General features: G+C 37.6%; 1 protein-coding gene across 1 annotated transcript in view; it reads left to right on the top strand.

Moving 5' to 3' along the window:
- NALF1 (NALCN channel auxiliary factor 1) overlaps positions 1-23,660 on the top strand; it is a 502,280-nt gene that overhangs the window by 465,274 nt on the left and 13,346 nt on the right. The window contains exon 2 of the mRNA XM_068678249.1: positions 11,913-12,084. Within this exon, the coding sequence (XP_068534350.1) occupies positions 11,913-12,084 (172 nt within the window). The remainder of the gene's footprint in view (positions 1-11,912; positions 12,085-23,660) is intronic.

Genomic DNA, 23,660 nt, shown 5'->3' with positions numbered 1-23,660 from the left:
ACAGATGTTTCCTAATCTTTAAATCTGAAAGATTTTCTTAAAGAGTTTGTTTATACTAATACTCTTTCCGTTAGCACTAATGGGTATCCAAACCACCTTGTAAACACCTGTATTTTAAGTATCTAGTGCAGTATCTCTCCTAAAGTATAAATGCCTTTATATATATTCAAAAGTGAAAAATGTCTGCAATGTCTTCAAAGCTAGTCCACGTATACAAAGTATCTATCATGTTCACAGGTTTGCTTTACGAAGGACAACAAAAATCTTTTTTGCTCTATGTATGTATTTATGTTACATATACAAGGGAAAATATGGACTTACTTTAGAAAGAGCACTCTTTGAATCTTTCTTTTTCTCATGAAAATGTTGTAATGAGTGTCAAACTAAGCATTACATGGAAAAAGGGTAATGGGTGTGTGGGGGGGTGTATTTATTTATTTATTTTAAATCCCCCATCATTCTAGGACATATAAAAAAGATAAGGAAATCATCCATCATCACACTCATAATTTCATAGATCCTGCCACTGAAGTTTCCCTGCCCCTCTGAAGTTTCATTAACTTATCTTTCAATCTTTCTTCAGAGGTTCCTGTCATGAGACTCCTATTAGATTTTTTTTTTTTTTTCTAATTTTATGCTTCTATTTTGAGGTGGGATTGCTTGTTTCTGGGTAGACTATTCCAGTTGAGTGTGTAGCTTTGGCTACGCAGAAGACATTTCTATGTCATTTCCCAACATTTGTGCATCCATCTGTTGTCTTTTTCAGACATAACCCTAAAGAAATCAAAGGACAGCAACACTCCCCCCACACACCTTTTTTCTTTTATTCTTTTTTTGTTGTTTTTTTTTTGTTTGTTTGTTTGTTTTTGTTTTTTTTTGTTGTTTGTTTGTTTGTTTTGTTTTGTTTGTTTGTTTGTTTTTCCCCTGGGATATCATATATTGGATGTAAAATCCATCTTGGTATAAGTAGTTCAAATTTGCTTTTGAAAGGTTTATTTCTTTAAACTCTTCAGCACCAAATTTCACTCTCCATTCAGCAAATTTTCAGCTCAGATGAAGTTTAGAATGTCCTTCTTTTTCACTTGATTAATTTTTTTTTATCTTTCTTCACACTTGATTCCTAATTGTCTAGCCCTGTTTCTAATTTATTAATGCATTGTTAAACAAAACAACATCTATTGCTTTGTTTATATAACAAAACATATTATGTTTATATATTGTGTATCATATATGTTTATCAACATACATGACACCCTGCTCTTAACCTTTTGTACTGATGAAATTTGATTCTTTTTTTTTCCTCTCCTTCTTTCCCCTTACTCAGGTTGTAAATGTGACTGTATACTGTGTGACTCTCAAGCAATAATAATCTATTTATTGCCTACCTTTTTTATAGACCTCGTTAATAGATTTTTGAAGGGCTAAATAAATTGTCACCAGGATCACGTTTTCATTTTTATATTCAGGAATATTTTGGATTCATTAGAGAGAGAGAATTTACCTTTGCAGAAATCAGTCACATTAGCCTTCCTCATATGACCACTTTCAGTTCGTTTTATTATTCCATTTTTAATTATTGCCATAACCAATTTATTAGCTTTTAAATATGTCTGTAGCTTACTTGACAGAGCCTCTGGATGACTCAGGGAATCATTCTGAAATATAAGCTAGAATATTTTATACTCTCAAATCATCTAATGTATTATGTATTATTACAATCTATGACAGTCTGTATAACTATTTCTGGTGTTTCATTCTTAAACTCTATGTTAATATTCCAACATTATATTTTATTTGCTGAACAAACTGTAGCAAAAACAAATGAAAATAAATGTGAAGGGCAAATCTCTGCATCTCAGTTTTTCCCTGATGTTAGTGACCTATGCAAATTGTTAGATGTGTCAGCAGATAGTTGCAGATAGACTTGACACCATGTAGCATATAAAATCATCTAAGAAAAACTGCAACTAAGTAAATATTTGAAAATCTGGGAACAAACAACACCTTTGTTCAAAGATGAAAAGTTCCCTTTAAAACAGCTTGCTGAAATATCAGTGTTGCATAATTCTGGCAAACCTTTATGAAAAGAAAAAGGATACAAACAAGCTATTGTGATGGCAAAGTTAAATAAATACATCTCCATAAAAGTAATCTGATAGTGATTTAGTGCATAAATTACAAGCTCATCTTGTTTCAGTTGCATGTAACACTTCTGCAATATCACTGGGGAAGAGAGAGTATCTTTTTGGTATCTTAGATCTTCCAGAGGAGCTTATCAGACACTTTAAGGATTAATCATTTGTTTTATTATAATCACATCTCCTGGTTTGTACATTTTCTTATATTGTCTGAGTAGATGACTATTAAGCTCTCAAAATCGAAAGCTAATATTCCCTTGTTATTTATTTTATTTTTACTAGGCTACTTATATCTATAATGAGTTATTTAACCTCCAGTTTCCTCACCCAAAGGGATGTTTACGATCTTCCAAATAAAGTTTATTTGCAATATTAAGTAAAAGCTAAGAGTGAATATTAATACAGATGATGACTTAAGGTTTGAGGATATTATAGAAAATGGAATTTAATCATTATGATGAACCCACTTGATTGGATGGCTAACCATCAGAAAGATAGGGTTGGCAGATTGGGGTTTTTCACAATATTTATACCTTGTAGAACCTTCATTTATTTTGTCAGATTTCCCCTATATAAGTGTCTAACTTCTCTTAAACATTACAAAAATGATGGGGAGGCACTGATGCTGTCTCCTCTGTAGCAATTTCTCCATAATGAAAGCTACATATCTGTATTAGTAGCTGGCATATCCACATTTCTCTTGTCTTTTCCAATATAAACAATGAAGATATGAGTAAAGCAGCTTATCATTCTTCTCATTTGTGTTTGGTTAAAAGAAATCTTGTTATGTAGTATAGAATTTAAGCTGAGTTCAAAAGTGTTCTGGCAAATAAATTTCAACCTTGGCTTACCTGTCCTCTATCTTCAAGTAAACTAGAATGCTCGTCTTTCAAATTATATTATTTATAAGAGATTCATAAGAAATTTTAATATCCTAGTAAAACAGGAAATAAACAAGTTTAGCTATTTAATTTACCATCGTTTTGAAACACTAAAAGGTTTTGTCTCTTAATATAATATTTTTCATTCACTGGCATAAAAATCTCCTACACAGACATTATTATATTTATCTTATGATATTCCAAACATGCAGATACAGAAGGCATTAATTATAATAAAACATAAATAAGAACAAAGGTCAAAATACCCACCAGACAGCTGTGTTTGTTCCCAAATTACTGTAAATTTCAGGCATAAGTTTCCATAATATGAAACAGACATTCTCATTTCCTACTGCAGTGTTTTAACACGAGGAATTAAAAAAATGCACATAGAATGGAATATCTGGAAAATATAATGTCTGTTCTACAGGAAGCTCAGATTGTTAATCTATTTTCATTTGGGATCAGATAAATAGAAAGAAAGAAGAAAAAAAAAAGAATATATACATATTGTGTGTGTGTGTGTGTGTGTTTGTGTGCATTTACAAACCAACTATTCCACAAAGCAGAATGGTTTTGCATCAATACTAATGTAATGAAATACAAAAGAGCATGATCCGTATTTAAACAAATGTTTAATGAACAATGCTTGTTTGTATAAGCAGAATGACAATAGTTTCTGTAGAAATAAATGTTTGAACCTTACTGAAAATTAAGATTACACCAGTCAAAATTGTTTGATTTGATAATGTTGCAATAAAGTGAAAATGATAACCATTTTTACATTGCTATTTTTGTCCATTGAAACTATTCAGGAATTATTATATTGTATATCAAGTATCATCTTACTCTCAACCATCCACATATTCAAAAACCTCTGATTTGTTATATGCTTTCAAGTAATACTTAATCACCTGACTCTCATTGGTAGAACCATCCTGCAAGGTTTGGTCTTCATCTCGTTATCACATCAGTTCATTATTTCTGCACTACTTGTGTGCTTAGCCAGTCCTATTCAGAGCAGAACTGAGAATGAAGGTTGGTAGAAGAGAAATGTCACCAGCAGTCCCACAGCTCTCATGGACAGAAGGGTATACATACAAAATACATAGTGCGCATACAAAATGTGGTTTTCCTGAAGTCAGACAGTCCTTACTTCTCAAAACTGACAAAATTCCTGGGGGAGCTCACTTTCATAACACTACCCATGTCAGATTTAATCAGATCTTGTACCAGTTAGCCATCTGTATTTTGGTTGTTTAGTCTGTAAAATGCACGCATAAATTATCTAAAAGTCATCTCTGTAAAACATGACATCTCAGGTCCTGATGCCCAAAGCAGGCTCTGAGGTTGACCCATGTGTTTCTTAAAGAGACACTGTCACTCAAACTAACACATAATACCCTGGTGATCCAAATGTAAAAAGCTTTTCAGAAACTGCACTGAGCAGACAGTAGATTAGTTGGTAGGTGACAGTAGCTATTACTTCCCTGATGTACAGTATGCATAAGATTTAAAGTGAAATTTACAGCAAAGGCTTCCTCACAAAAAGAAATGTGTGCGCTCTTCTGAGGTTTCTTGTTGTTGTCATGAAATCCACAGTTACGCTAAGATCTAATCACCTTATTTCCTGTATAAACTTTGATATATTCATCTTTGTTTGGCCAATGTTTGGGATGTGTTCTGAGTGGACAAGTGGGCAAATATTTGGGCAAGTAAAGTCTTAGAAGGTTTTCCAGACTGCTACTAACCACTGATCATTTTTCACTAATTAAGGCTATGATCATTTTTCACTAATTAAGGCTACTACTAACAAATATTATTTTTAAATTAAAACAAAAAAAAATCATAGAAAGATTGAGATGGAAACCAGAAAAGACAACATTATCAACTGTGGTAATATCACAGAATAGACAATTCACTGAGTTAATATATATATATATATATATATATATATATATATATAATAAAAACAACAACATCATCAGCAACAACAACAACAACAACAAGGAATTTAAGCATGTAACCTAACTTGAAATGCACATATAATGCTTTTAAATAGTTCATACTTTCATAGCTCTGTGAATTAGGCAGATATTTAGAGATTTGGCATGCAGAGAAGGTACCACCCATTGCATATAGGCAATATATTGCATATGAAAATCTTTAAGGTTAGTTTTAATGGCAGAAAATCATATGCTGTGGTTGTTTTACCCAACTGGGCAGCTGAGCTCCACCACAGCCATTCTCTCACTTCTCCTCCTTAAAGGGAAAGGGGGAAAATACAACAAAAAGGGCTCAGGGGTTGAGATAAGGACAGGGAGATCGCTCAACAATTATTGTGACAGGCAAAACAGACTCTGCGTAGGGCGATTAAAAAAAAAAATAAAAAAATTACTAATTACTAACAAGCTAGAGAAGTGAGAAAAAATGAAAACAAACTAAAACCACCTTACCCCCACTCACCCTCTTCCACCTCTTCCCCCAGATTGGAGCAGGTGAATGGGTGAATGGTGGTTGCAGTCAATCTACAGCACTTCACGACCACCGCTCCTTCATGGTCACTCTCTTCCCTTGCTCCAACATGGGGTCCCTCACACAGGACACAGTCCTTCCTGAAATGATCCTGCATGAGCTTCCCACAGGCATCAGCTCTTCAACAACGGCTCCAGATATGGCTTCGTACCACAGGGTCCATCCCTCAGGAGCAAACTGCTCCAGCCTGGGTCCCCCACAGGCAGCAGCTCCAGCCATGTCACCTGCTCCTGCATGGACTTCTCTCTATGGGCTACAGCTCTGGCCTGGAGTCTGCTCCACTGGGGCAGTCTGCTGCACAGGCAGCAACCTCTTTCAGGTCAGACCCACCAGCTCCACTGTGGGTTTCTCTACAGGCTGCAGTGTAGAGAGATCTGCTTTGCCTTGGGACCCATGGGCTGCAGGGGGACAGCCTGCTCCACCAGGGGCCTCTCCACAGGCTGCAGGAGAATTTCTGCTCTGGTGCCCTAAGCACCTCCTCCCCCTCCTTCTTCACTGACTTTGGGGTCTGCAGGGCTGTTCCTCACTTCTCAGTGTCCCAGCTGCTGTTGTGCCACATTTTGTCCCTTTTCTTAAATCTGCTTTCACAGAGGTGCAAAAAACGTTGCTTATTGGCTTGGACAACAGTGGGTCCATTTGGAGCCCGCTGAAACTTTTCCTTACTTAACATGGGGCAGCTTCTGGATTCTTCTCGCAGAGGCCACCCCTGTAGCCCCCTGTTACTAAAACCTTGACAAGTAAACCCTCTACATATACTAAAACTGAGGCTGACGTGAAGAGAAAAAGAGATTTTTCTCAGCACACTGCTTATTTACTGGTGTTGTCAATGAGTCAGCCTGGGCTGGGAACTACTGGAGTGAAAGAGAAAGTGTGTTTCTTGGTCCAGTTCTGCTGAAAAACCCCAAGTTACTTAGTTATTCCATGGACATTCTTGAAAAAATCAATTGATTTGTCAGTCTCAGCCTGAGGTACACCTCAGTATACATAACGACTACAGAATTTAGCCCAAAATACTCACAAGCTTTGGTAGTAGTTGACCTGGACTGGTATCACGCTCTCTTGAGGCAATATTGTAAATTTCTTTATCTCAGTAAGGTACAGTTTCATGATGTGTTTGAAAATGGCAATGAACAGAATGCCTGTGAAGTTCATGAGGGGCCTTTCCTTTTAAACAGGCATGTGAAATTATTAAGTTGTTCTGTGTTTGAAGACTTCATTTTCCTACTGAGGAATAAATATGGTAGCAACACATCAATGCAAAGCAGTTAAAATATATTAAATTCATAGAATTTACCATTGTGAGAGACAGTTTCTGTTGACTTCTCTCTTCCTACTTTCTTTCCCTCCCACCATCCTCCACATATACACACTAGGAGCTCTTTGGTGATATCTAGACTCCTTTTTGTATTATTATTTTGACAATCTAGCTAGTAACATCATTTTTTTTTTTTAAGTAATTTTCATGGAAAATAGCTAAACAGACATTTCACAGAAATCTCACACTGTTCATTTAGGTAACAGCAGTCAGGAACGAGGGGGGAAGGGGCAGAAGAGAGCTCAATTAATCTCCTGAAAAGTGAGAAGAATTGTCAGCCATAGAGAAGGAAACTGATTGAGCTTTTCCATTCTCCTTTGCTGATACCTCTCATGCAGTGTGACTCAGATATTTCAGTCTATATACTCAATCTGTTTGGATAGAAATTTGGTTATTTAGAATGTGCATATACATGCACATGAGTGGGAATGAAAGGGAGAAATACTGTGAGCATATATGAATAGCAAATACACTGTTATCTCCCCATCATTTTTGTATTCTCAGTAAATCATAATCACATGATTAAAATTAATTTTGCCTGGTTGCACACCTAGTATAGTGACTGGGGTATGATCACCCAGCATAATGCTCTACCTAGCTATACTGCACACTCTGGGAATGGCAGTTGTTGGCTCCTCTGTAGGCAAATAATTCTGACAGTTTACCTAAAAGTTCTGTCCAATGTTTTTTTAAGACCAGAAAGAATTACTCCAAGGCACAGTCTACCCCCATGTATGATAAGAGACACAAAATATCTGGACTGCTATTCCCCTTGCAGAGACAAAAATAACCGTGTTCTTCCTGATGTCCTGAGAGAAAAAGCACATGCTGTGCTCCTAAAAGAGCACAGAAATCTCAAAATTTCCCACAAACAACCTTGCCTTCTTCCTCTTAACCCTAAATCCGTTTATTATCTATAATGATTTGACAAGCAAATGCATTGTACTGCCTGTTTATTTGTGAAGTGCTAATTTCTTGTCTTGCTAAAATTGGTTATTTGTGATGGGTGGTTGGTATTTTTTTCTGTTTCCAGACTTTGGCTTGACATCTGTAAAGTGGAAATAAAATGAATGTCAAATAGTGAATTACTCTGGCTAATTAATAATTAATAATATATATATATTATCATATTATTATTCACTACTTAAAAATGCCAAAAAGATTTTGGTTATGATATTTCTGGGTAGGCACCCATGCATATGAATACAGATACGTAAAGCCAGTGTTCACTCATGCACTTTTCCAAAAGTGTAATATTCAGTATTTGCCTATAGGAAAAAAAATAGATTGGGTTTATTTAGGTGGGAAAAATTACCATTAAACCCTCCTGAAATTTGGTAGCTATATTTTTGTATATGAAAGATGACCTAAATATTCTGTCATGCTTTTTTTTTTTTTGCATTATACCTTGTCTAATAGACAGGACTGTACCTCTATCAAATATAGAGTTCTGTTAATAGTGAAAAAGAACACATACATGTATTTAGATTTATGCAGTTATCTAATGTGTATGTGGTTGCCCTGATGCTTCAATAATCCAATTTATCTGAGTATTTTCCCTTTATTTTCTTTTCCTTGCTAAAAAAAGAAAAATAAATAATAATAAAAAGAACACATTATTTTTCTGTCCTTTGAGATCAGTCTGACAGATTTCTATTAGCAACTATGATTTTTCAAAGGTTTTCAAAACTACTGTAAATACAAGCCCATCTCAATTATTATTCTGTTTTATGCTTGCAACATATATACAAGATCGTAAGATGTAGCCAAAATTACAAAATTAAGAAATACAAAAGCTATGTAGTGTATTATTTTTCTGTTTGTTTATAGTGCCATGTCCTGAATTCACAAAATATTTAGTAATAAAAATTATGCTTTTATCTTCTGCAGTTCTGATTTTGTGTGAAAATTGCTAAAGATTTTCTCTTGTTTCTTGTAAAAAATGATAAATGTGTGTTCATATATTTTCTCTATAGTTTGTATATCTTTCCCAATCTTCTAACTCAGTTTATTTCAGTTCTTGTTAGGAGTTCAATTTTGGTTTTGTTTGTATGTTTTGTTTTAACTGAGGATATCATAAAGTGACCATCCTGTCTGTTGCTGCCACAACCCCTCTTTGACCCTTCAAATGTAATCCAAGACATATTTTATTGACTTGAATCTTCATAATGTGTGGGTTTGGAAGGCCAATAATTTTGCTCCAGAAAACTTAATATGAAGTCTGGAGGACTTTCTCTGCCTCTGGCTATTTGATGCATGGTCTTCTCTCCTCCCTGCCCTTCCATCCTTTCAGTAAAAGACAATAAAAGTGCAGATAGCAAAATGAAAGAAGACTGAATATGACATCATAATATCAATCAGAATCAAAATCAATGTATATCACCCTGAAGTAGAAAATATAAAACATATGGGAGGTAAATAGAGAATAAAAATGTGCATTTATGAACTTTTCATTGTCTCCTAATTTTGCTACATTTTCTTGTTCAGAACAAGTCCTGTCAACTATAATTTGAAATACAGTATTTTTTAGCTTTAGACTTTAGGAAAAAAAAAAAAAAAAAGGTCTTGGAAGCTTAGTAACAAGACACTTCTTTTATTGGTGAACATTTTCCTGGACTTTATAAGGCAGACCAACCTTTTCCTGTATGACCACACACATACACACACACACCTGTCAGTGCTTAGATAGTGCATTTTTGTGTGATAAGTGGTTTCTAACAGGCTACAAGAGATGTTATAATTCTAGATTTTGGGGTTGCTTTTTTTTATTTTTTATACTATTTTTTAACTTACTTTGATTTGATGCTATAGGACTTTAAAAAGGAAGTCTATATTTTGAAAGAGATTATGCCAACTCAGAAAGACAAAAGTTTTATTGTCCCTATGTCCTCAAATAAGATCTTCTGTACCTTTTGTCAATGACCCCAAATTTGCTGAAGTAATTTTAAAGACTTCCCATACGTGCCAGTATTATAGAGACATACTCCTGAAATAAGTTATTTATCTGTCTCAACATGCCATAAAGTATGTGAGAAAGAGAATATTTTGTTAATGCTTGAGTGAGGATGTATTGTTTGCTAGGTTGCAAGTGTGAGGTATTGACATGGGAAGAAAAAAAAAAAAAGCAGGAATATTTAATATTTTAATAAAAAAAATAATTTCTTAATTAAATATGTTTCATATATCACCTTGGTATCTATGTTAGGTAGATCCAAAATAGGCAGGTCTAGACTGTTCTAAGCAGGTCTGAGATCAAGAAGGAACATCTGTGAATATTTATCTGTTATCTGTTATCCAAGCCAGAGTTCCTGTCTCCAACCAATAGATTTTGCTCAATTAGAAATTAAATATTAAAAAAAGAAGAAGAAAAAAAAAAAAGAAAAACAAACAAACAAACAAAAAAGCACTATTTATTTTATTCCATCAATATAACAATTGAAGCATTAAAAGCATGGGGGGAGATATAGTCAATACTGGGAAAACCACTTGCTGTTTAGAATTGAGTTTATTTAAGAAAAATAAATACACACACCATTTAATTCTCCTTCTAATTAATCATCTATTGTGAATAAGAACGCTCTGTAAGCAATTAAAATTTAATTTGCAATGAAAAAAATCTTGTTCTATAGAGTGCAGTAGGCAAAAGCTACTATAAAGAAATAATCATAAACCATAGATTAGTGATAAAGGCTTTGCTTTATTACCTAGCAACCTTACCCACACCTGCCACCACTGCAAACAAGTAAGATAAAAGTTTTGTGATTCTGGGACTACTACATTCAAATTAATTATACACATTAAACCACTACTGAAACTAGTAAAAATTGTAATGGATGAAAGGAAATGTGCTGAAACCTACCAAAACCCTCTGCTAGATTGCTCCTTTTTGCTCCTTTCAGGTGTCAGTTTTTGAATTTAAATTTTCTATGCTTGAAGACTTAATCTAAGTTTTGTTGTTGTTGTTGTTGTTTGTTTGTTTTGTTTTTTCTTATGAACATGTATAGAAAGAAGGAAAATAACCAGCTACCTTTATGTTTTATTTGAGCCCATGATAAAGCTGTTAGTAAGCTTTTTGGATATTTGGAATGAATACAGAAAGTAAATTTTAATTATGTAACAGCACAAATAGCAACTATATAACCAATAAATAATACACTTCAAAAAATGATAAATATAAAATAAAAGAATGGGAAACACACAAACCTCTCTTGTACTCAGACATAGAGGTGTTTCACCAGCTCCATCAGCTTCTATCCAGTCTGTTTTTATATGATCACTTGTGAAGCTTTTCTGTGTCAAAAAGGTTGTTTAATTCTTCTAAGATCATTGCTTAAAGACACAAGAAACTAAAATCAACATTTAGTTTGCTTTTATTTATAAATACCAATAGTAATAATAGTATTATCACTACAACCATGCAGCCATGGTTACACAGCTTCAGGTGACAACATCTTTATTGTGTTTCTCTTTGCTCCCAGAAGTAGACATTGGACCTCAATGTTACAGATTTAGCTCCTAGTCTACAGCTGTTCATGTTCATGAACTGTAATGCTGTAGACTGGATAGGGTTTTATTTGAAGGGAAGCAGCACCATCTATTGCAACCTGAAAGCTTAGCACCAGAAAATATAAAGAATAGAGCTGTCTTGAGGCCAGTTTGAAACTATTTATTGCATTTGTTTTTGTAAGGTTTTCCCAAAGGAGGTTCAGATTATGGTTTGTATATGATAAAGTATAGAGACAGGAGTGTGCTGCATGTTTATGTAATAAAAATATGCATCTAAGACAGGTATCTGTTTACACACTGGTGTAAAATACTGTCATTAGCCTAGTCCTGAGTGACTGTTGCTTTTAAATGACTTGGCTGAAATTTTTGTTTTTGTAGTGGGAGGATAGTCAAATGTTAAGAGTGTGTTTTAACCAAATGAGAATCTTAAAATTTGCTTTCAGAAGCAGTATTAATGTAGGTGTACAGTACAGTATGTTCTAATAATGACAGTGCTATTGTCATCCATCTATACTTCTGGTTCTTCTCTTTTTCCAGACTGTCTACAAAGCCTGGCTCTGTTCCCAGTATTTTGAAGTCACACAGTTTCACTGCAGCAACAGAATTCCTTGCAAGCAATACTGTTTGGAGGTTCAGACAAGGTGTCCCTTTATATTACCAGATAATGATGATGTCATCTATGGAGGACTATCAAGTTTCATCTGTACAGGTATAGTATACAACAACTAATTTCACTTGTTTTCTTAAGTCTAAGTGTGAAGGAGAATGTGGATATGCTTCCTCTATTAACTATGAGAGCCTGAAGGTATTCCTCATCATAAAGATTTCTCAGAGGTGTTAGGATTTGAGCCCAGATTTAGTATGCACATTTAAACTACAACTTGCACCAGTCATTAACTTTACAAAACAAAATTGCTAGAAGATTTTTTTTTCTGGTTATTTTTTATGTTTTGTAATTTGGTGGAAAATTTTTGTAGCTCTGTGTTGTGTAAAACTCTGAGAAAAGCAGCTCTGTGCTATCCAGTATTCAGAGAGAGAGAGAGAGAGAGAGAGATGTAAAATCAATTTTTAGTATACTCAACATTGTTAATATAGATTCTTATGTCAGATAAACAAAGAATCTGAGGTGTAGCATTCAGAAGTGTGTGGCTGCAGCAGTTCTTGGATAGCAAACATTTAAGGAAAGGACTTTCACTCGTCAAGAATTGAAAAAATCAGATGTTTTGCTGTGAAGCACTGATCTTTTGGAGTCTTCTGGACTCTATTAGATTCTGGAAGGATTTTTAATTTTAAAATATATCATTTATATAGATCTGTATATTGATGAATAAAATGGTTTGGTTCCTTTGACATTCCATTCTGTTTCAAACATCCCAGAATGATCCATCCACAGAGGGCATTAGGTAAGAAATATCTTTAGTATATCATATGCACTTCATATTTCATGTATTTATTTATTGTTAGGACTGACTGGGATTCATTGATACAAAATTTCAGTTTATATCAATGTTACCTACATATTTCTGGTGCCTATAGTATCAACTGAGAATCTTGAAAATATTTAGGCACCCTATTCCAACTAAATCAGTCTAAAGGCATTTCAACAATTATATTATTTGACAGCCTGGTCTAAATACTTGCAATTAGACAGAATCAACCTTAAGATAGGGCTGCACTAGAAAGCTTGATATGCATTTTGGGGTATATTAGACGTAACGTATCCAGCGAATCAAAAGAGGCAATTCTCCCTCTGCATTATTGGTGATGCAGCCTCACCTTATGCAGTTCTGAGCTCCACAATATAAAAAGGTTGTTAAGGTTCTTCAGAGCATCCAGAGAAGGGCAACAAGGCTGGTAAAAGGACTGGAAGGCGTGTCATGTGAGGAGAGGCTGAGGACTCTTGGATTGTCTAGTCTGGAGAAGAGGAGGCTTAGAGGTAGCCTCATGGTTCTCTGTGACTTCCTGAGGAGAGGAAGTAGAAAGGGAGGTGCCAGTTTCTGCTCATTGGGGACACATGGGACCAGCACAAAGCTGAGCCAGGGGATGTTCAGACTGGACATTAGGAAAAATGTCTTTATTATGAGGGTGGTCAAAACCTGGAACAGGCTTCCTAGAGAGGTGGTTAATGCCCCGTCCATGTTAGTGTTCAAGAGACATTTAGATAATTCCCTCAGTAATATGGTTTTACTTTTGGCCAGCCCTGAAGTTGTCAGGCAGTTTGGACCTAATGATCTTTGAAGGTTCCTTCCCACTGAACTATTCTATTCTATTCTATTCTGTTCTGTTCTGTTCTGTTCTGTTCTGTTCCGTTCCGTTCCGTTCCGTTCTGTTCTATTCCGTTCTATTCCGTTCTATTCCGTTCTATTCCGTTCTGTTCTATTCCGTTCTGTTCTGTTCTGTTCCGTTCCGTTCCATTCCGTTCTGTTCCGTTCTGTTCTATTCCGTTCTGTTCTATTCCGTTCTGTTCTGTTCTGTTCTATTCCGTTCTGTTCTGTTCCATTCTGTTTCGTTCTATCCTATCCTATCCTATCCTATCCTATCCTATCCTATCCTATCCTATCCTATCCTATCCTATTCTATCCTATCCTATCCTGCTCTACTTCTACTTCTACTTCTACTTCTACTTCTACTTCTACTTCTACTTCTACTTCTACTTCTACTTATTATAAATGAGTTGCCCAGGTGAGCTAGTTAAAAATAGAATAAAATATTTTTATATTTTATCAATAATGTTCTATGACACCTCAGAAGCAAGCATAATGTTCGTGGAAACTCACTTCACTGTGTACCCTGTGTTTGGATTTAGGGAGACTTTGGTAGCAAGATGTTTACTATATTCCTTCTTGAAGATTAAGCCTAATGCACACAATCCAGCAATACCCATACAATGTAATGAAATGTAAGCTGAGTTGCAATTTGGTAGTCATCAATAGGGTAATGGTGCTTAGCACTTCTCTTCAGTGCATTTCATAAATATTAACAGCCATCCAATATACATAGAGGAAGCAAATAAAAATTAATTTCCAGTTTAAATAGGACAATACAGATGAAGTGAGAGACAAGACCTTTTTATTGACATCTTGTATACATATATATATGTATGCCCATGTATTCACACATGTTCACACTGGCACACATACACAAAGGAAAAGAACAAACAGTGAGCAAAGACATCATTATCATAGAAAATGTCTTCAGAAATACATATCCACCTCTTATTTTCCTAGTACATCTCCAAGTCCAAATTCATTCATAAAACATAAAAAAAGATGACCTTGCAAAGATTACTAACAGTCAATATCTCTGGGTTTGGGATGAAAAGCAGATTCAGGGAAGTATTAATCTCGTTTTACTGCAGATTTTAATAGTGTAGGAATTAATAGTGTAGGCTTAAACTCTATGAACAAGCTCTCAGTAGTCAGTGTAGATCTGATGTAGATCTCAATGTAGTCAATGAAGACCTGATGTATGTAATCAACAGAGCTGAGAGTTACTTAGTGCATGGAATGTCAAAGGAACCAAGGTATTATTGCAAGCATTTAAAATATAATTATGATATACATGTAATTATAAATACGATTCTCAAATCACAGTACGCTAACTAATACTTGGTTGGAATTTTTGTCCTCTCAAATCAGCTCCCTTAACATCAGGATTGCAAAGCTCATATCCATGGACTCATAAAAGTCAGCATGTTGACATTATATAGTTGTGTGCATGAAAAGATGATGAGGAAATGTATGAAGATGCAATTCAAACTTTCTCTGGAATACATGCCCATTGTCACCCTCTTATTGATCAGCAGTTCAGTGTAAGGTCACATCTTTCCACTGAACAATGAGAAATTATACTAATATCTGCTATGGGACTAAGGAATTACATTTATTTGCAACTTAACATAAACAGAATTATTTCATGCAAAGTGCAGCCCATTCAACAGTAGAAAAAATACCTCTGAATAGTTTGTGGCTTGACAGCTAACTTGAACTCCTTTTGCAGAAAAGCAATCAAAAGTAGATCCCACATGTCTTGAGGGACATTTTTACTGCATTTTTTGTGAATTCCCTTCTGGCAGATGTTCTGGGAATTTCATTACTGGTTCGGCTTTTCCTGGGATAGGTGAAACTCATTGGCAAAATAAATAAATAAATATGAGGGTCATTTGATATTTAGATGCTCCCTTCTTCCTAAGTTCACTGTGAAGCTTTTCAATTTTGAGCTCTGTTACAGGAAACACAGCAGAAGCAAACTTTATATTCAGGGATTCCTCACGAACAGTATTTTGCCACAAACCCACATTCATTTAAATCAGTCTTGAATATCTCTGCTGCTCCTGACAGTGACGACGGTATCCCTCAGATACAGATACTTTTTCAAATTCTCTCTCTCCTTTTTTTTTTTTTTTTTTTTTCCCTGAGAAATCTAACATGGCAGTATGAGATTTTTATTTTTATTTTTATTTTCATGAAATTAATTCAGGACTTTCTGGCTAGTTAAGGGAAACACTTAATTATAAAATGTTGTCTGGAGAAAGAAAGAAAGAGGGAAAGAAAGGGAAATAGAGAGGGAAAGAGGGAAAGAAGAGGGAAAGAGGAAAAGAGAGAAAAGAGAGAGAGGGAGAGAAAGAAAGAAAGAAGGGAAAGAAAGAAAGAAAGAAAGAAAGAAAGAAAGAAAGAAAGAAAGAAAGAAAGAAAGAAAGAAAGAAAGAAAGAAAGAAAGAAAGAAAGAAAGAGACAAAACCCTCCGCTTATAGAATGATTTGTCACTGAAAACACAAGAAAAAATTGTGGATTCTCATATTATTTAATAATGTTTTATAATAATAATAAGGTCACAGATATAATAGTAAGGCCTTCTTTTTCTCTTCTCCATGGTAACAGATTATTTCCTCTAACGTCCAGAAGAGATTTAGGTTATTGGAAAGACAGAGGTCTTACTTCTACAAAGCATTTCTATAAACCTCTAGTCACGAGAAAATGTATGCTGGTGATGGCTGGCTTTATCTGATGTCGAGAACAACGCCGAGGGTGATGTACATCTAAGGGTTACGCGCCGGTACCCGACCTCCGCCGTGTAGGAGGCTGGGGCTGCTTTCCGTGGCCGTGCGCTGCGGCTGCGAGCTGCCGGCTTCCCCCCCCCCTGCCGCTGCGGCGAGCAGCACCTAGTGGAGGCGGGGGAACAAAGCGGCTCTTGGCAAAACCGAGCGCATCTGTTTGAAAGCAATAAATGTCAGGCCGGCTCGACAAAAATAGCAAAAAAGTAGGACAGAGAACTCACGTATGTTGTTTGTTTGTTTGTTTGTTTTCTTTCTGGACAGGGTATTTCTTGATGTTGGAAACTGTAAAAAAATAAATAATAAAAGTACACCGGAGATTGTAAAAAAAAAAAAAAAAAAAAAAAAAAGCAGAGTTTTTATCTTACCTTGGAAGGTCCATGTGATGAGAAAACAACATAGGACTGGTGATTTGTCCCCAAGAAATTTTACAAGGTAGAAGGAAGGGTGGAAGGAAGGGTGGAAGGACGAGTGGAAGGAGAGGTGGAAGGAAGAGTGGAAGGAAGGGTGGAAGGGTGGAAGGGTGGAAGGGTGGAAGGGTGGAAGGGTGAAAGGAAGGTAGGAAGGAAGGAAGGAAGGAAGGAAGGGAGGAAGGGAGGAAGGGAGGAAGGGAGGGAGGGAGGGAGGGAGGGAGGGAGGGAGGGAGGGAGGGAGGGAGGGAGGAAGGAAGGAAGGAAGGAAGGAAGGAAGAAAGGAAGGAAGGAAGGAAGGAAGGAAGGAAGGAAGGAAGGAAGGAAGGAAGGAAGGAAGGAAGGAAGGAAGGAAGGAAGGAAGGAAGGAAGGAAGGAAGGAAGGAAGGAAGGAAGGAAGGAAGGAAGGAAGGAAAAAAAGGAAATGGAATGGGAAAGGGGATGGGGAAGGGAAAGGGGAGATGTAGTTTTCAATATAGATTACTAATGACTTGGAAATTTCTAAAGTACTACTAAAATGAGTAAGAAGTATTCTAGTATGAGAAAATCTTACTGGTGTATCTCCAATGAAAATGATATTGGGAACAGGCCAGGAAATGCTTCATTATTTGTGTGTCACTGGAATTTGTATTTCATAGATATACATGTGAGGATATAGGATAGCCGAAGTGCAAAAGAAGGAGAAGAAGAGTAATCAAAACAATCAGAAACACGATGTGGTTCTGATTATAGAAACATGGGGTTAGAAAACCATTTCCATGAGAAAACCATTCGTGTCCTTGCCTTGTACCCATCCCCACCCCCTACTTTTTTTCTAGTAAATAAGAGTAAAGAAATCAGTCTTTCCATTAGGCAATGTTATGTCATACAGTTTTTCATATACATTGCAATTAAATATATTTGTTCTTATCTTAGATCTTTGGAGTTTATATCCATAAGATTAAAAATTTTAGTGGTTTCATGTAATGTTTCTTTGTGCAGCTCTGGCATCTAGAATTTTTGCTAATGCAAAAGAGAATCTTGTTTAAGGGAAATGGCAGTAGTGTTTAGGCAAATATATGAACACGTAACAGACAATGAATGAACCCTATGCAAAGTTTTGGGTCAAGTTTTTAATTTTGACTCCTATGAAACCAGTGTGTTGTCACTGGTATGAAAGAAAACAGTCCGACTGTTTTCTTGTCTATCTTTTCCTTCATATATGTAGTCATCTTTTCTTTTTTCTAAGTGCAAATGGAAGATGCAGAAGATTTCTTTCACACATGCTCTTTGTGTGAAAAAAAAAAAGTCGAAAAATGTATGACTCTAGGTACAGAACACCGTAGTAATACTTCACAACTCCTGCTTTTCCTATACCTTTCATGACAGTGCAGTCCAGCAGATGGCCTGGGGACTGGTCTAGCCCAAGAATTGTTTCTGTCTGGTTTGATGCTGTCTCCCATTGGAGACAGGGAAAGCACGCAGAGGCCATAAATGTTTTCTTTACAGCAAACATCATCCTTTCAAGCCTGCAGTTTCCCCAACACAGGAAAACTGAGATATCAATCTCGACCAAATTACTAATAGAGATGTCCAGAGAGAGAGCGTATTACCTCCTCCATCTACAAGGCCCTTCCCTAAGCATCCACAATGTGCTGTCAACACCAGCACTGCAGCTGCATCCACATTAGCAATGTAATTCAGGAGTGCACTTTTGAAGCAAATCTGTTGTTTATACTCCTTTCTGTTTTGCTTGAAATGAGGAGGCATCTTCGAGGATGTAAACTGGGTTCCTTTGTATTAAATTAAACTAGGAGACACGCTACAGCACCATAACTTTCACACTTCGTGCTACTAATGGGCATTTGAACTTCAGAATCCACTAGAGTTACAGTGAGGTAAAAAGCTTTCTGGTGCATTCAGTGTCGACACAAAATACTCAACACCAGCTTATTCATTATATGCATCTTCTCTTGCCCAAAACTACTTGGTAATACAGACATACCCTACCCTAGCTTCAGGGCAAACAGTCCTGAAACCGTCATCTATGTGACAAGTCTGGAGCACTTTATCATGACAAAATACATCTATGTTGCTAAGGGCTTTCTTTGTCTTGACCAAGACTTATGGTCTCTCTGTGCTTTGTGGCATGGTTTGATGGTCTACTGGACCATCACCCGGTAGAAAACACCAGGCAGAAAATACCAGCCACATCCTCACACTTCTTACTGTATAATAAATGTAACAGGATTTCATGGAGCACTTAAGTTCCTTTATGGACAGGATGGGAATATGGTAAGTAGCAATATGGCAGAGATTTTTTGCATTAGTTTCTTCCAACACCAGTGTGCCACCCTCTAATATTTCCTAAGAACAGTGACATCGGAAAAGGTCTATTGTCACCAGGAGAAGAATTAATTTTGTCTTGTTTACTGTCCAGAACAGAACTCTTTTTAATGCAGAAGAAGAAAGAAAGGGGTCAGAAGAGGGAGGGGACATATAAATGATGTGCTTTCAATCACTCTAATTTTTCACAGATTCATAGAATGGCTGAGGTTGGAAGGGGCCTGTGAAGATCATCCAGTCCAACTCCCTGCCAAGCAGAATCACCTAGAGCACATTGTGCAGAATGGCATCCAGGCAGGTTTTGAATATCTCCAGAGAAGAAGATTCCACAACCTCTCTGGGCAACCCGTTCCAGTGCTCTGTCACCCTTACAGTAAAGACGTAATCTCTAATATACAGATAGAATTTTCTGTGCTTCCGCTTGTGCACATTGTTTCTTGTCCTGTCACTGGTCACAACTGAAAATAGTCTGGTTCCATCCTCTTGAAACCCTTCCTTCAGATATTCATTGATGAGATCTCTCCTCAGTCTTCTGTTGTCCAAGCTAAATAGGCCCAGCTCTCAGCCTGTCCTCATACAACAGGTGCTCCAGTCCACTAATCATTTTAGCAGCCCTCCTCTGGGCTCGCTCCAGTAGTCCCATGTCCCTCTTCTACTGAGGATCCCAGAATTAGATACAATACTCCAGATGTGTCCTCACCAAGGGTAGAGGGAGAGTATCACCTCCTTTGACCTTGTCCAGCAGATCAGCCCTCAGCCTGTACTTGTGCTTGGGGTTATTCCTCCCGAGCTGCAGGACCCTGCACTTACCCTTGTTGAACTTCACGAGGTTCCTCTCAGCCCATCTCTCCAGCCTGTCAAGGTCCCTCTGAATGGAAGCACAGTCCTCTGGGGTATCAGCCACTCCTTCCAGCTTTGTGTCATCAGCAAACTTGCTGAGGGTGCCCTCTGTTTCATCATCCAGGTCATTGATGAATAAGTTCAATAATACTGAATCCAGTACTGACCCCTGGGGGACACCCCTAGCTACAGGCCTCCAACTAGACTCAGTGCTGCTGAGCACAACATTGTGAGGCCTTCCATCCAGCCAATTATCAATCCACTTCACTATCCACTCATCTAGGCCACACTTCCTGAGCTTGCTTATGAGGATGTTATGGGAGACAGTATCAAAAACCTTGCTGAAGTCAAGGTAGACCACTTCAACCCCCCTCCTCTTATCCATCCAGCTAGCCATCCCATCATAGAAGGCTATCAGATTGGTTAAGCATGATTTCCCCTTGGTGAATCCATGCTGACTGTTCCTGATCACCTTCTTATCTTCCACATGCTTGGAGATGACCTCCAGGATGAGCTGCTCCATCATCTTTCCATTAAGTCCATATTAATTTAGACTGCTAATTTTGTGTGTTCTGAATAACATTTTAGTTGCTTAGAAGGCATGGTGTGAATGTTCTCCCGTATGGAGAATCATAGAATCATAGAATATACCAAGTTGGAAGGGACCCATAAGTATCATTGAGTCCAACTCCAACCTGGTCTACTGGAGACTGATGGGGTCCACCTATCAGAGAATCAGAACAGCATCTTCAGTCATAGAATTGCCAAGCTAGTGATGAGGGCTTTAAACTAGTGTTGCCAGGGGAGGGGAACTTCAGTCCGTCCCGCTCCTCCCAGTTTGACACCAGAGTCAGTGATAGGTACTCAAAGTCTGGAGGAGAGTCAGCAGGAAAGCACCTGAAGAGCAGCAGAAAGGAAGTCCAGCCATGCCTGCCAGTAACTCAGTTTCATCAGGGGCACAACTTAAGTGCCTCTATGCTGACTCATGTAGCGTGGGAAATAAACAAAAGGAGTTAAAGATGTATGTGCACCTGCAGGGCTATGACCTCATTGGCATTACAGAGATGTGGTGGGATGGCTCCCATGACTGGAGTGTTGGAATAGAAGGATGTAGGCACTATGGGATAAAGCCCTGAAGGTAAAGAAAGCTGGTTAATATTCAAGGATCATCTCCTCCAAGCTCAGGAGTGATAAAGCCCAACAAAGAGGGAGCCAGAAAAAAAATCCAGGAGACCTGCATGGATGAACAAGGAGCTCCTGGCCAAACTCAGACAGAGAAAGGAGACCTACAGAGGGCAAAAGCAAGGATAGAGAGCCTGAGAAGAATACAGAGAAATTTGCAGAGCAGCCAGGGATCAGGTTGGAAAACTAAAGCCTAATTGAATTAAATTTTTCCAGGGACATCAAGGGCAAGAAAGGCTTCTATAGGTACATCAGTGATGAAAGGAAAACTTGGGAAATTGTGGTCCCTCTCCAGAAGGAAATGGGAGACCTAGTTACCTGGGATATGGAGAAGGTTTAGTTACTCTATAACTATTTTGCTTCAGTCTTCACCAGCAAGAGCTTCAGACCAAGCACCAGAAGGCAAAAGCAGAGACTGGGGGAGTGAAGAACAACCTACTGTAGGGGAAGGGCAGCTATGAAAACATCTAAGGAACCTGGAGATACAAAAGTCCATGAGACCTAATAAGATGCATCGATGGGTCTTGAGGGAATTCTTTGGTGAAGTTGCTAAGCCACTGTCCATCATATTTGAGCAGTCGTGGCAGTTCAGGAAGAGGGGAAACATCAAGCCCATTTTTAAAAGGGAAAAAAATAAGGCTTAGAGAACTACAGGCCAGTGGGTCTCACCTCTGTGCCCAGAAAGAGTAGATCCTCCTGGAAACCATACTAAGGCACATGGAAAAAAGTGATTGCTGACAGCCAACAAGGCTTTATTAAGAATGAACTGTGCCTGACAAATCTGATGGCCTTCTACAATGTGGTTACAGCACTGTTGGATAGGAGAAGAGCAACTGACATCATCAGACTGGACCTGTGCAAAGCTTTTGACACTGCCCTGCATATACTTGTCTCTAAATTGGAAAGATGAGGATTTGAAGTATGGACACCTCAGTGGGTCAGGAATTGGCTGGATGGTTGCACTCAAAAAGTTGCAGTCAATGGCTCAATGTCCAAGTGGAGATCAGTAACAAGTGGAATTCCTCATGGGTTGGTACTAGGACAGGTGCTGTTTAACATCTTTGTCGGTGACATGGACAGTGGGATGCAGTGCACCGTCAGCAGGTTTACCAGTGACACCAAGTGAGTGATGTGGTTGACATGGTGGAGGGAAGGGATGCTATCCAAAGGGACACGAACAAGCTTGAGAACTGGGCCTGTGTGAACCTCATGAAGTTCAATAAGGCCATATGCAAGGTCCTGCACCTGGGCCAGGGCAATCCCAAGCACAAATCCAGGCTGGGTGAAGAATGAATTGAGAGCAGCTCTGAGGAGAAGGACCTGGGGGTGTTGGTTGATGAGAAGCTCAACATGAGCCAACAATGTGCACCTGCAGCCCACAAAGCCAACCATATCATGGGCTGCATCCAGACAAGCATGGTCATCAGGTTAAGGGAGGTGATTCTCCCGCTCTGTTCTGTTCTCATGAGACACCGCCTGGAGTGATGTATTCATCTCTGAGCCCCCACCACAAGAAGGACATGGACCTAGTAGAGTGAGTCCATGGGAGAACCAAGAGGATGGTCAGTGCTGGAACACCTCTTCTGTAAAGACAGGCTGATGGAGTTGGGGTTGTTCAGCCTGCAGAAAAGAAGGTTCTGGAGAGACCTTATAGCAGTCTTCCAGTACCTAAAGGGGTTCTACAGGAAAGCTGGAGAGGGACTTTTTATCAGGAGTGTAGTAACAGGACAAGGAGTAATGGATTTAAACTAAAAGAGGACGGGTTTATATTCTGTTTGACTGAAGTATAACTTACTTATCTTTAAGCTATGCTTTACATTTAAATGTATTGCTTTTTATAACATGAAGGGTTTTTAAATATATATCTGAACAGAAGCATCATAATGTGTCACAGACACAGAAATTTGGAAATTGAGAGGACCATCTGGATAAGATCAAAGCGATCTAGCTTCCAGATCAGATCTAAGCAAGCAATTAAATCTAGTCAAAAATGTCTAATGAGTTCTCTTTCCTTTTGTAGTTGGAAAATGCTAATATTGAAATCTCAGAAATAATTCCTCAGAAGGAGAAATGTCATGCAGTATGTTGGAATTCTTTGATGCAATGATGTCACTGCTGGCTGGATTCTTCTTGGCAGGCGCTGTTTACTTTGTGCAAATTGGAGCATTTAAAACTTCTGGTGAACTGCATCCACCTCTCTGATTTATTCTTCTAGCTCATGTTCTTTTCTTCAGGCACCAGCTTGGTATATCTTTCAAAATAAAACAGAAATCTACATGTAAATCTACATGCTGGTTGCTGTGCTAAAGAAATGCAAGTACTCATGCAGAAACCACAGCATTCTCTGAGTTAGCTGGTGATCTAGCATAACAAACCATGCTTATATAGATAGAGTCTTTTTGACTTCAATTCCAGTATAAGAACATGCTTGAACTTTCCTTTTTTTCCACCAAAGCTGTTTCAGCACAAAATGAA

Source organism: Anas acuta, chromosome 1 (genome assembly GCF_963932015.1).
Source record: "Anas acuta chromosome 1, bAnaAcu1.1, whole genome shotgun sequence".
Classification (NCBI taxonomy): Eukaryota; Metazoa; Chordata; class Aves; order Anseriformes; family Anatidae; genus Anas; species Anas acuta.
This window is presented reverse-complemented; position numbering and strand designations above follow the sequence as displayed.